The 13,817-nt window shown below is 30.9% G+C and overlaps 3 protein-coding genes across 6 annotated transcripts; 2 read left to right on the forward strand and 1 right to left on the reverse strand.

Moving 5' to 3' along the window:
- The first annotated feature begins 679 nt into the window (after window positions 1-679).
- On the forward strand, window positions 680-3,110 carry LOC105840726. Its single transcript, XM_012687746.3, has 5 exons — window positions 680-998; window positions 1,417-1,540; window positions 1,621-1,805; window positions 2,338-2,555; window positions 2,711-3,110. The coding sequence occupies exons 2-5, from the start codon at window positions 1,426-1,428 to the stop codon at window positions 2,862-2,864; spliced, it is 672 nt and encodes a 223-aa protein (XP_012543200.1). The 5' UTR covers window positions 680-998; window positions 1,417-1,425; the 3' UTR covers window positions 2,865-3,110.
- Window positions 3,111-3,223: 113 nt separating this feature from the next.
- On the forward strand, window positions 3,224-9,579 carry LOC105840727 (DNA excision repair protein ERCC-6). 3 transcript variants are annotated; one of them, XM_012687748.2, is made up of 16 exons: window positions 3,224-3,444; window positions 3,527-3,673; window positions 3,865-4,103; window positions 4,402-4,718; window positions 4,781-4,852; window positions 4,941-5,070; window positions 5,337-5,489; window positions 5,693-5,820; window positions 5,940-6,094; window positions 6,250-6,564; window positions 6,727-6,921; window positions 7,201-7,350; window positions 7,641-7,751; window positions 7,828-8,031; window positions 8,153-8,936; window positions 9,176-9,579. In XM_012687748.2, the coding sequence occupies exons 2-16, from the start codon at window positions 3,566-3,568 to the stop codon at window positions 9,328-9,330; spliced, it is 3,216 nt and encodes a 1,071-aa protein (XP_012543202.1). In that variant the 5' UTR covers window positions 3,224-3,444; window positions 3,527-3,565; the 3' UTR covers window positions 9,331-9,579. The 3 variants fall into 3 exon arrangements, with proteins under 3 accessions (XP_012543202.1, XP_028047368.1, XP_012543203.1); XM_028191567.1 differs by having other exon boundaries at window positions 3,224-3,440; XM_012687749.2 differs by having other exon boundaries at window positions 3,224-3,423.
- A 194-nt stretch (window positions 9,580-9,773) lies between these two features.
- LOC105840729 lies at window positions 9,774-13,505 on the reverse strand. 2 transcript variants are annotated; one of them, XM_012687750.3, is made up of 5 exons: window positions 12,873-13,505; window positions 12,423-12,802; window positions 11,903-12,350; window positions 11,303-11,512; window positions 9,774-10,903 (listed from the first exon to the last, which is right to left on the reverse strand). In XM_012687750.3, exons 1-5 carry the CDS (start codon window positions 12,944-12,946, stop codon window positions 10,687-10,689), a joined length of 1,329 nt encoding a protein of 442 aa, XP_012543204.1. In that variant the 5' UTR covers window positions 12,947-13,505; the 3' UTR covers window positions 9,774-10,686. The 2 variants fall into 2 exon arrangements, with proteins under 2 accessions (XP_012543204.1, XP_012543205.1); XM_012687751.3 differs by having other exon boundaries at window positions 9,774-10,891; window positions 12,873-13,504.
- Between the last annotated feature and the right edge of the window lie 312 nt (window positions 13,506-13,817).

A 13,817-nucleotide genomic window follows, 5' to 3' on the forward strand; every position in this document is an offset into this window, starting at 1 on the left:
TGATTATATATAGACAATTTTTTATACATAGCTTTTTTAAAAGAAGCAATGCAAAAATTATTTTTTTAATTAGTTTCTATCTTTTCAGTATGACTATTATCTTTTTATACCAAACAGAAATTTTACAAAAGAAAGGAAACTGATATAAACATATATAGACATCTTTTATATAAGTACATATATTTATATATGTTTTTATATGAAACATTTTTTCCCGAGAAGTTATCGAAGTTTGTAAAATTACCGAAAAAAAAGGTTTTTTAAATCTTCGCACGTTACTTAATTAAATAATTAAATAATTAATTTAATTAACCATAAGATATATTTAACATTTTATTTGTAAATTCAATTTACATGGAATAACAAGGAAATATTGATTAAATTGTTCATATTTATTTTACAATTATGTGCCGATCATAATAATCGCGAGAGCCGGCGGCGCCCGCGCGATAAACATATTCTGAAAAAGCATTAGACGCCGGCGATCGCCTCGGAGCTCGAAGTCAGAAAACGTTAGATGGGGGAAGAGGCAGAGGAGAAAGGGACGAACTTAGCCGCGAACGTAGCCGAGTGCGCGACGGCTCACGCCGATCGCAGCCGAGCGCGCGTGCCTCACGGATAGGGGGAGTGCGATGTGTGCGTGAGCGTGCCCGGGCTTGAAATCGCATCACAGGGCACCACAGGATAGCCACTTCGCGATTCCTAGTGACGTCCTTTAAATTCCTAGGAGGTGGACTGTCCACACGCGTGATTTATCTTTCGTTTATTCAACATTTGGCGACAACAGGTCGCTAGCGCTATGTTAAGTATATTGGATATTGATTAGGAGGAATGAAGATTTTTGGAGCAAAGATTGGGAGACGACATTGGATTTGAAGTTGCCGCTTTGCGACATTTCCGGAGCTGACTTCGGCTGCTTAATTAATTCTCAAGTTCGATGCCTTTACGAACGCACAAAAGGGATTTAAAATTTAAATATCGAAAAAGGCTCGAATAATGTTAGTACTCATCACGTAATTTTGTATAGAATCAAGTTAAATATAAATAATTGAATTTTGCTGCAACGCTAATTTGAAAGTAATAAATTTAATAAAAATAGAACATTGGAAATATAACTTTCATATGTATACTTTAAAAATATTGTGTAATACAATCCTTAACTTTACTCTTCATTTAATTTACTATTTTTTCTAGTTCTGCCAACCCATAATAAAAAGTAAATCGAATTGAAGTTAATGTAATATCGATAAAAACGGGCGTAACATTCATAACTGCAATTGAAAATCTTAATTTACTGAAATTAAAATTTATCTTAACAAAACATATATGTAACGAAAGAAAATTAACTCGAAAGATTTAACAGAAGATTTTATTTAAAAGATGTATTAATTATAAAATTACACTTGGCTGTTTCAGCATCCAAAGATGCAGATGGACGCGCTAATCTGTAACAAGTGCTCCGCGCCGATTTACAGAGGGAAACGTCCGTACCACATCACACAGTGCGGCCACGTCTTCTGCCAGGGTTGTCTGCAGCAAGGTTTCAAACTTTGAATGAATATATAACTTTAACAATTCTGACGACTCTCCTTCACCCCGCTGATTTGCGACTTTTTGCAGTTGAAGACCATCAATGCCCACGGTGCCAGCGTGTTGGCAACATATCGTTACCGCTGGAGGAGCCGCTGATACCAAAACTGATCTCGTACTTCCAGCCCCTCGTCGAGACTCTGGAGACATTGATGAAGGTGGACTCGTTCCGCAGCAATCAGTTAAAGATAACGATGCAGCGCTTCTACGAACTTGTATATAAAATTAGCATATGTCATCTCATTCCAGGTGGAATAAGAAGTCGTCGTGGCAATCAGAATGATTACAAAATTATTATCAAAGATCACTTTTCGACCAATCACGATTTTTATGTCACTTTGATGTTGTTGCGACTTGTTGTTCCATTTGGATTCTCACCGCTTGATTTTTCTTAGTAATCTTTTATGATTTTTTATTATATATTGTATTCGGCTTGTGTTCGGCAACAAATTAGAGAAAATTTAAAGAGTGACTCTGATAATAAAACGAAATGACAATTAAGAATAACAAAGTCATGATTAAGCTTTGTTTTTCAATAATAAATGTTTCAATATTTAATATTTTATATGCGTAAATAAATATTCGAAAATTTGAATAAAATATTTGAATAAAAAAAAAACAAAGCCTTAATCACAGTTCATATTATTCTTGATTTTATCATTTAGAATCGCTCTTTAAAATTTCTCGCATCTATTACTGAACATCTTATATTCTTCACATTCCTATTATTTTTTTTTACATTTTAAGGATAAAAAGTATGAGCAACTGAAGACCCACTATTGGCAGGAACGGCGTAATAATAAGACATTGATGGAGAACCATGTGATTTTAAAGAACGAGAAGAACAAGCTGGAAAAGAAGCTGCTGTTCTTCGAGCAGCGGAGGGAAACTTCGCGCTCCAGCTTTCGGATGATGGAGACACCGCTTGATTCCGGTATCTCTATGAACCAAGCGTCGAGCGCAGGGTAAAATACGAAAACTTTCAACAGTACGATACCATATCTCCGAACAAGATAAAGATGTTCCAAATTTGTTTCTGCGTTAACAAACAAAATTATGCCATTTGATAGATAATTCGAATGTCTAAGTGATATCCTTTGTTGTTATTGCTGTTTTGTAGGCACTCTATAAATTCGTCGATGGAATATTTGAAAATCCCCAATATAACACCTATACGATCAGTCAATTCGAGGAAAGAGCACAGAAGCGCCGATGGTTTTTGCATACCCAGCCATAAACCACCGAGATCCATTGGTTTCCCCAACATGTCTTAAATTTAACAAGACAACTCTTTCCTTTATTCATTTTTATATATCGTCTCGAGTTTGACGTAACACGTCTCAGTTAATTTACATATAAGCAAACTTTATTATAACTTTTTTTTAAATTTAAAAGAAAACAATCTCGTCTAACGTATAAGAAAAAATGTAATTTGTTTTTAATGTAAATTTTAACGACGATCAGATTATGTTACACGTATTTGAAATATACGTTTTAATTTAACATATTTTTCATGAAAATACATTGAGTTTTTTCTATTACCCCACAAAGTCTCATAATCGACGTACATTATAGTCGACAAATTCTAAGATTTTTATTGTTTATTTTGATGTTACATAATCGTTTGTACGCGATAATATCTACGTGTAATACTGAATCAAATTCACACTTTTCAAAGTCCATTTTAAATTCATTTAAAACGACATTCGATCGGTAAAATAGGCAGCAATTGCTGCACGATAAAAGCATCACATGGTTACATGGTTTTCATCTCGTTGAGCCGGATTTGGATTTTTAAGTGACGATTTTTCACGAATAATTGATCGATCTACAGTACGTCGAGGGTATTTGTGTGTACGCACGATCCCGTACTTATGAGTTTGTTGGAAGATCGATTTCATATGATTTCATACTTTTGTTTTATTTCGCGCAATAGATGTTCGTCGTTTGGAATGTTATGTGATTTTACTTCGACATGGCAGAAACGAGTAACAACAGTAACGACAGTGATGTGTCACATCTTGGTGACAACGTGATGGAAAGTAAAATGTTAAGCGACGAGTTTCCGAATGATTTATGCGAGGTAATTTAGTGTATTATCGAGTAGTCATTTAGGTTAGAGTTGTTAAACACGCGACACTGTTAAACTTTGACACGTCACGTCATGTGGCACATGAGAATATAAACAGGTAGCTTTTACATTGAGATTACGCTTTTGCTTTGTTCCTCCCTCTCTTTACTGTGTGAAGTGAAATAACTGTTAAATTTTTACAGATAGTATCTATTAAAACAGAAGACAGTATTTTGCAAGAAGTGTCGGAACACATCAAACACACTACAAAGTCGAACAGTCAGATTGCAATACAAGAAAATACTGTCGAACAGAATACCAAGGGGAATATCGAAGTTAGCGACGAGGATCACAGGGCAGAGTTGCAGAAGCAAGTTGAGATTGGAGAAATTACCCCATTTGAAGCGGTATTCAAACAGTCGGCTTTGGAGCAAAAAGAAGGGTACAATATAAAATATTTATAATAATAAAGATATTTATTTTACTTGTAATAATTTAGAGTGAATGTGGAACAAAAACAAAATGCAAATTGAATTTCAACGTTTGAATGTTTAATTCACAATTTTAAATGTAATAATTAAGTGATTTGACTTACTAGTTTAACTTAATGCTTTTTATATTTATTTTTAATTTAAAATTATTTATCTAATTTTTTAAAATTTAAATTAAGTAAAAATAAATAAACAAGTTATTTTTAAGTAATTTAAAAGTTATAATTTATTATATTCTATATTATTCAGGACTGTCAATAAAGGATCTCAGTTGTTGGACCTTGAGAAGTACTTTAAGCAACAAGCTGTTCTTGCTGAACAAAAGAGGAAATTAAAAGAAGTATCTAAGATATCTTCTAATAAAGATCATTCAGTGCAAGTCAAGAAAGCAAAATTACTCAGTACTGATACAAAAACGAATAAAAGTTGTCAAAACTCCAAACATGAAAACAGCAGAGATAATGCTCTGCAAAATACGGACAAGGCAGGTGTCAACATACCAAAGGAAACTGCTGACAATAGTTCGGGAAGCGAATATATTCCTAGTGATGATGAAGGAAACTCTGGTAACATTAATATATTTGTATAATTTCAAAAGTAACACATAATAACAAGAAATCTTTTTCAGATGTGGAGGATAAAGCGTCGTCTAAAAAAAGAAAAACTTCAGTTAAATCAGAATATATTCGTCCTAAAAGAAGTACATATCAAGTACAATTAATTGACGAATTACTTGTTTGTTTTAATGTCATTAATTGCTTTATTACTCATTTTTTTAATGTGTGCAGCTCGAGATGACGGAGATAATCGAGTGTTTCAGCAGAGAGTAGAAGCAAACACCTATCCCAAAGATGAGGCAATGCACAAAATTGATACTCTATTTAAAGTGCCGCAATGTATTTGGGAAAAATTATACAGGTATTCATATTTTATTTTATCGTATTTTTTTGCATCTATAAGATGTATAACTTTACGTAACATTTGGGGCAATTAAAGAAACGATTTAAATTCCATAAATTTTTTTATGAATTATTTTAACATTAATTAACTTTCTATATTAAAATTAATATAATATTTAATATAACATTTTATATTTATTTTAATGTTTGAACTAATATGAATAGATATTTTTATAATTTTGATCATAATTTTGATCATAATTTTTTAATAAAATATTTATGTAGGTATCAAAAAGTCGCAGTTAAGTGGCTCTGGGAGTTACATGGTCGTAAATTAGGCGGCTTGTTGGGTGATGAGATGGGATTAGGAAAAACTGTAGAGATCATTGCGTTTCTTGCGGGTTTGGATTGCAGCGAACTACTTTCTTGTAACGGAAGGTATTACTTAGCTCTTTCCTCAAACGTACTTTTCAATGTACTTCTTATATATGTACTACTTCTATAGAATTTATATTGCTAAATCTGTAGAATATTTTTTTCTTGAAAGAGGCAGACATCTGTATTATTTTTATTATTTATGTTTATTATTCGATTTCTGACAAATGTACTTGAAAAATAAATATTTTATCCATTACTGACAGATACAGAGGATTAGGCCCGACTATAGTTGTATGTCCTGCTACTTTAATGGAACAGTGGGTGAACCATTTTCATGAATGGTGGCCTTTTTTCAGAGTTGTTGTGCTTCACCATTCTAGTGGCTACAATGGTAAATAAATATATAGTAATTAAATATTAATAATTAGAAGATATGATAATTAGGTATTAAGATATATATAATTTAGAAAATATCAGAACCGTAAATACATTTGCAATATTTTCATTCAGGTGATCCAGAAAGTTTGATAGAATCCTTACAATCTGGTGGAATTCTCATTACTTCTTACAACGGAGTTCTTAGACACAAAGATTTACTTGTATCTAGTCAATGGCATTATGTTATTCTAGATGAAGGTCACAAGATTCGTAATCCACAAGCAAAGGTAAATTAAAAATTGGATGAAATTATTTTATTTCTATATTTACACACACATGCCATTATATTTATATATATTTATTTGACATAACAGATGTCTGTTACATAAAAGTTGCAAATATCAAAATTATCTTTTATATTAATTAAATTATATTTGTGCAGGTGAGCCGAGCGGTGAAGCGATTCTCGACACCACATCGATTACTGTTGACTGGTAGTCCAATGCAGAATTCCCTGAAGGAACTATGGTCCTTGTTCGATTTTATTCTACCTGGAAAACTGGGCACCCTGCCTGTATTTATGGAACATTGTGCAGCTCCCATAACACGCGGTGGTTATGCGAACGCGACGCCATTGCAGGAAGCAACGGCTCTTCAAATAGCCACTATGTTGAAGGACACTATCACGCCGTACATGCTTCGGAGAACAAAGGTCGATGTAAAGCATCATCTCACTTTACCAGAAAAAAATGAGCAGGTTCTTATTTCTTTTTCTTATTTTTTTTTAAATAAATGTGTCTCTGTTGTAGACAATATTATTCTTCCATTTTATCTTTATTTTTCTGAATAGATTCTTTTAAAAATACAGAGAAACACATTGAGCTTTTTAATTTTTATTAAAAAGTGTTTTTTTTCCCAGGTATTATTCTGTAGCTTAACAGATGAGCAGAAGAAACTATATAAAAAGTATCTGGTCTCCGACGATGTATCGTTTGTTCTTCACGAGAGAAATAATCATGACAATGGAAGATATAGAGCGAGATTTCTCATTGCTTTGTCAGCACTGAGAAAGATATGCAATCATCCGGACTTATTTTTGTATACCAGAGAACAAGTAAACTCACAAATTAATACAGAGAGTATTTAATTTATAAAATAATTTATTATTTAAAATAATTTTTATAAAATAAGATTTATAAGAATATATATATATATATATATATATATATATATATATATAGTTTAATTTAAATATTTAATAATTGGTATTAAATTATTTTTGCACACTTGTATTCGCCCCTTATTTATCTTCTTGGTTAATTTCACGAGTTCTACTATTTATTTTTTAATTTATAAAATTTATAAATCTTTAATTATAAATCTTCTATTTAAGGACTCTGATGAAGATATTGATTTGTCCGAAGAACAGTTACAAAAATTTGGTTATTGGAAACGTTCTGGAAAAATGACCGTAGTTCGATCTCTTCTGAAAATATGGCAAAAGCAGGGACACAGAGTGCTACTTTTTACTCAGGGAAGACAGGTAAATCTTTTTTTTTTACATAGTATATAGAATACAGATTTTATACATTTGAAATATTCATTGAATTTTTAAAGTATCGGTATTATGAAATGGGCGCTTTTACAAAAGAAACATTAAATAAAAAAATTGAAATGATTCTTTTAAGAAATATTTTTTACAGGTAATTTTTATAAAGGTTTAGTTTCTGCAATTTTTCAAATTCAAATTTATTTATGCGAATTACTGTATTAGACATATTGATTATGTAATTAATCCATCCAATAAAACAATATTTATTTCTCTTTATACAGATAATGCACATTTTGGAATCTCTTTTGCAACGTGAAGAATATACTTATTTGAGGATGGACGGGACAACTGCGATGTCTCAACGACAGCAAACGATTCGCAAATTTAACAATGTACATGTTAATCGTTTGAAAAGTTTATGACAGATATGTAATATTTCTGAAAAATTAATTTTCCTTTTTTCTGAAGGACACGTCGTATTTCGTGTTCCTTTTGACGACACGTGTGGGAGGCCTAGGAGTGAACTTAACCGGCGCGAATCGAGTGATCATTTATGATCCTGACTGGAATCCAGCCACGGACGCTCAAGCGAGGGAACGGGCGTGGAGAATAGGTCAAAATAAACAAGTTACCATCTATAGATTAATTACCGTTGGTACGATTGAGGAAAAGGTTAGTACCAGAATATTCTACAGATTAACACTAGATTAAGAAGACACTAATTACGAACCACATTTGTAAGATTTGATCAAGTCTAATAATAGTCTAGTAACAGCAATCTACCTCTTTTCAGATGTATCACAGGCAGATTTTCAAATTACTACTTTCGAACAAAGTTCTTGACGAACCGCATCAACGTCGTCTATTCAAAACGACGGATCTGGTAGAGCTGTTCAATTTGAACGAGCCAACGGACGGCGAGTTTTCCGAATCAGATCGTTTATTTAAAGAATCTAAATTGACACCCAGTGGCTTTTCTCTTAGTAAGATCGAGGAGATGAAAAAATTGGCGTCAATTCTCAGTAAAAAAATAAGCGCTAATGTAAAATCGATGTGCGATGAAAGTAAAAACACAGAAAACAGCGAAGAAAAACGCGATGAACAAACAGATAATTTGAGATGTGTCAAAACTCCTGCTATGGAAAAAAGTGATTTGCCTGTAGATCAAAGCTTATCTTCGAATCAAAATAATATACAAAATTCCTCCACCAAATGTAATAAAGATTTAAATACGAATTCTGATGCAGACATTGAAAAAAACAGTAATATAGAAAATGAAAACACATTTAAGAACAATTGTGAACAGGATGTAATTCCAGTAAAATCTCTAAATAACAATTCTGTAGAAAAGGAGAGTGAAGAATTTGTTTTAAATGATAAAGTTACGTCATCTACTCGTAAACGCAAGAAACATAAAAAAGACTCGCATTCAGACAAGAGAAATGTGTCCGCGATATTTGAAGGAGAACGTGTGTCTTGTTTGATCGGTCGTCGCTTAGGACGTTCTGACGAAAGAGGAGAGTCATTTTCGACCACAGACGATGACTATGTGTTGAGAAAGCTATTTGCTAAATCAAGTAAATCGAGATTAAAAAATTATTTTATGTCTATGTTTAACTTTGATCTAATAACTAGATAAATGTTTTAATCTATGTAGTATTTGTGATATTTCCATATTTAAATAATTACTGATATTTAAATATTAATTATTGATAAGAAATTAAATGTAACATATTTGATATTTTTATAAAAAATTAAGCTTTCTAATATTATAAAATATCCCTTTATATTAACATTTTTATATAAATTGTTTCAGCCGTTAGTTCAGCTTTCCAACACGAAGCAGTATTATCAAATGCATGTCATAATAGCGACAACGAGAACACAATGCAACGTTTTGCGCGTGAATCGGCGCAAGAAAGCATGGATTTTCTTCATCAATCGGGAAAATATTGTTGGAGACCAGCGTAGGACAAACAATGTACTTTGTAGCAGTTTTGTACATTGATTTTTTTCTATAAACTTTTATATATAGTATATTATATATAAAGAAAGCGAGTTGTGAGAAAATCTAATTACATATACTATCTGGAATAAAATTTCTAATTATTTTTTTTATTTCTTTAAGACAATTTACTTGGCACGTTTGTTGTATTGCAGGATACAACATTTTAACAATATAATTTAAATAATAAACTATTTTTTATAATGTTCAACAAATGCACCCCTTGTAAATATAAATGCATTTTATTATGAAAATATAAATAATCAATATTTCATACATATATGTTTTACACAAAATTAATTTATCTGGTTCTTTTTTGTAATATATAATTTGAATTTATTTTCAAAAAATGCACATATAAAAATAATAATGTGCATTTTTATTTAAAAAATTTAAACTTAATGCATAATTTTTTTATTTTTAAGTTGAAATATGAGAAAGTATATGCACGACAAGGAAAGAAAACTATTTGAAGTACAATTATGATACAAAAAATATACAATTATGAAAGATAAAATGGGTAATTGAAAGTCAGTGCTGTAATAAATATGCAATTTCTTTTTTTGATATAATAATTTCACCCAATTGCATGAAATGTTGTACGAATTGTATAAATTGTATTTAAACGTTTTTATTTAATTTTAAGTCATCTTCAATGATCTATATAATTCACTGTGTCATGTTGTTACTATTAAAATATATCATTAGCTTCCATGATAAACATACGATCCGGCATAATTAAGAAAAATCCATACCATGTTTAAAAACTGAATGGAATTGCTTTTTGTATGTTTGATTTAATTTCTTGATGTAACTTAATGTTACATACTTATTACAGCGCCAATTCCCAATTTTATGTTTCACAATTCATTGAAAATTTTGGGAGTCCTTAATATCTATTACTTATCATTTTTTAATTTTTGAATTAAAATATGAAATACTGTATAAAAACTAAACACACGAAGGAAAGGAAACAATATTTAAAGTTATAATACAACAAACATACACTTTTCACCCCAAAACCATATTATCGCTCATTTGTTACAATAATGACATAATTAAAAAATTGCATTTTTTAATTGTAAACAAAAAGGAAATTCTGATGAAAGTTTAATATTTTGAGTGAGCAGCAAATGACATTTTTATTCTTCTACAAACAATAAATCGCACTATACCAAAATTGCAATTAAAAATGATCTTACAAAAATTTGAATTCAAAATATTCAAATTGGTAAATCTTTTTTTATTTATGTCATTGTTGTAGTAGTGAACCATATGTCCAATTTGCTACAGTAATGTATATTATAATATTATTATAAATATTAGTGTCGCAAAAATATTTCAAGATTAGGACCAAACTGACCTAATGGATCTTCAGGGAACATGACGTAATTTCCAACGAAAGTAGGTATCAGTAAACGGTTTGTAATTGTATCGCGCCACTCTGGTTTCTCCTTGTAAAGGTCTCTATATTGATCCGAAGAAATCACTATGCCTTCACATAACGTCGCGTACTCCAGGATAAATCTGTGGTAAAAGCTACAATGAGAAAGTGTCAAGATCTAAATTTTTTCATGCATTTTAATTTATAAAATGAATATTTATATTTATTTCCACATGATAAACAGAGACAGAGTTTATTATAATTTACTGATTTAGCTATATCATTATATTATAATGACAGAAGAATATTTATATACCAGATTAAAATGAGAAATAAAACTATTTTGTGTAAAATACAAATATCGAAATATTGGTGAATTTATATTTCTACAAAAATAATAAAATTTATATATACAATCTAGTATTACATAATTGTAGAAAATATTTTACTTAAAATATTTTCTATAATTATAAAAATAATTTCTACTTTGTATTGAAGAATGTAATAAAATTTTATTTTTCTATACAATAAAAATGTAGCAATTATGTAAATACCGATCATCGTATGACGTAATTGTTCTGCCAGCGATTTTGCGACTGGGTGTAAAAATAACGATACCCTCTTTGTGTAATTGTTCAAGAAGCGAATATTTCTGTCTTTGCAGGTGTTTGGGCAAAAAAACTTTCACAATGTGACCCCTATCCTTAAAATAATTTACCACCAACTCGATACCTTTTTCTGAGAATTTTTTATTGTTTGTTTGGCTAGAATATAAAGTAAGCAAGATGTTATATGCTGCTCAACAGAGAGAGAGAGGGAGAGAGAAAGTATCATTTATTGAGCGCTCTGGGACAGGTCCCCTCAAGCGCTGATCTAACAGAAACAAAATGCATAAAAGTTTGTATTCAGAATGTGCTTATAAAAATGTTAGCATACTTTTTCGTCATTCTATCTTTACTACTTTTCTATCTTTATCATTATCATTGACATAAAACAAGGACAGAATAACAAAAAGTGCTAATATTCTCATAAGCATATTCTGAATACAAGCCAACGCTCATACAGCAGTCTCTACAAATTTTATAATTAGCAAAGTTTATATTTTACAATAATTCATTAATAATATGGATGGTTAAAAAAAAATAGAACCATACGCCATTGCCACATTGCAACCATCGACAATTATCTCTCTTAATTTATGTTTTGAATTTGTTTTGTGATTCTTCTCATCTTGAATAATTTTCTTTTTGCTGCAATGTGCATTTGAGAGATTTGAATTCAAATCATCTGCACCATTATCATCATCATCGTCATCATTATCACTGCGTCGCCTTTTTCTTCGACCACTGTTCAAATTTTTCAATAGTTTTTGTTCAAATGGTTTGACTGTTGTTTTGTGAGGTAAAGTTTGTTTCTTTCTTTTTTGTACAGTTTTTGTATCGGTAGCTAAATATTTGAGATAATTCAGATTTGGCCTTGTGTCTATTATAAACTTTGAGCTCCTCTTATCATGATTAGGCTTTGTCTTTCTTTTACATTTATTCACGTTCTTCAGACATGACCACAACTCAACTATATCATCTTCATTTGTTTGTGATGGAGCTAGATGTCATTAAACTAAGCAGTTAATCCCATCGAAATTTCTCCATAAATAGAATCAAAGAGTTGACTCACCTATATTTTCTCCATCTAATGAAGATTCCTGTGTAATTGATAGGATGGATGAATCGTTATCTACCTGTTTTCTGGATGACGCTTTTGTATTTCGCTGAGATGCAGAGCATTTCGATTTTCTCGTTTGCCTTTGTAAAGGCGAAGTCAGTTTTGAGCCACATGCAATGATACTGAGTGAGGTGTTTTGTTCATCCCTATCATTTGTTTCATTGACATTGCATCCATCATTTGTTTCACTATCACTAATAACAATCACACTAGTCCGTGAGAATCTTCTAGGAGTCCTCGCGGCAGTTTGTTTATTTAATTTTTGTTTCCTATGTATTAACCTCTCATCGTCGAACACAATATTCCTCACGACGCTCGTAAGATCCTCCAAGCTGATTGATAAAAATTAAGTGTCTTAGTGTATAAAATTTTTGGATAAAAAAGTTAAGTATCAATCATTACCTTTTTTTAAAAACATTCAACGGACTTTCGTAACAAAACTTCAAGTTTGTCTGGCTCCTTTGCCTCTTTGTCATCCTTGCGAGCTAATGCTTAACGTAATTTGAAAATACAACATGAATTATCATAATAGTCGATTTCGAGAGGAAAAAAATTCTGTTGAGTAATCGACATATGACATTTCTATATTTTTTCTAAAAAACTCCAAAATTTTGTAACGACTATTAAATACTCTGACGATCGACAATGCATTTATGTACATACCATACACCATATGCAAACCACTGCATACTACGAACTACGTGATGAACTAATCGAATGAGGAACGTGGACCGTGGAACATGGAACGTGGAACGTGAAACAGAGAAAAACACAATAAAGCTTTGCATTGATTGGATTATATTTTTAGGTTCGACCTCTGGAGCCTCTAAATCTAAAAGCATAATCCAATTAGGTAAAACTTTTACAAAACTGCTTTTTTCCTGTTGCACACCATATATTTATTGAATAGTGCGTTGTAATTATTGAACAATAATACATGAATCAAAGAACAGAATCAGATTTTATTAGAAACAATGAAAATTCTACTTTTTATTTTATTTTATTGTATGTTTTTATTTTATCAATATTAAGTCAGATATATTAACAATTTTCTAACTTTTTTTTAATATCCAATTTAGAATAATATATTTCTATTTTGCTAGTACTGCCTGCTAAAAAAATTGAAAATAAATATTCACTTGAACCCACTCAACTTGAATATCGTTGGAAATACACTTAATCGATATTGTTTTTATGTAAAAAAGTTCGAAAAAAAATTGTCACTCTAACCCCGCAAAGCGATTGACGACTATTCAGGTTAGGATACCTAGATATGACAGCTGTTATACTGATCGACGAAATGTTTACTAAATTAAAAAAAAGACATGTAAAAATAGTTTGATACAT

Source organism: Monomorium pharaonis, chromosome 11 (genome assembly GCF_013373865.1).
Source record: "Monomorium pharaonis isolate MP-MQ-018 chromosome 11, ASM1337386v2, whole genome shotgun sequence".
NCBI classification, from domain to species: domain Eukaryota; kingdom Metazoa; phylum Arthropoda; class Insecta; order Hymenoptera; family Formicidae; genus Monomorium; species Monomorium pharaonis.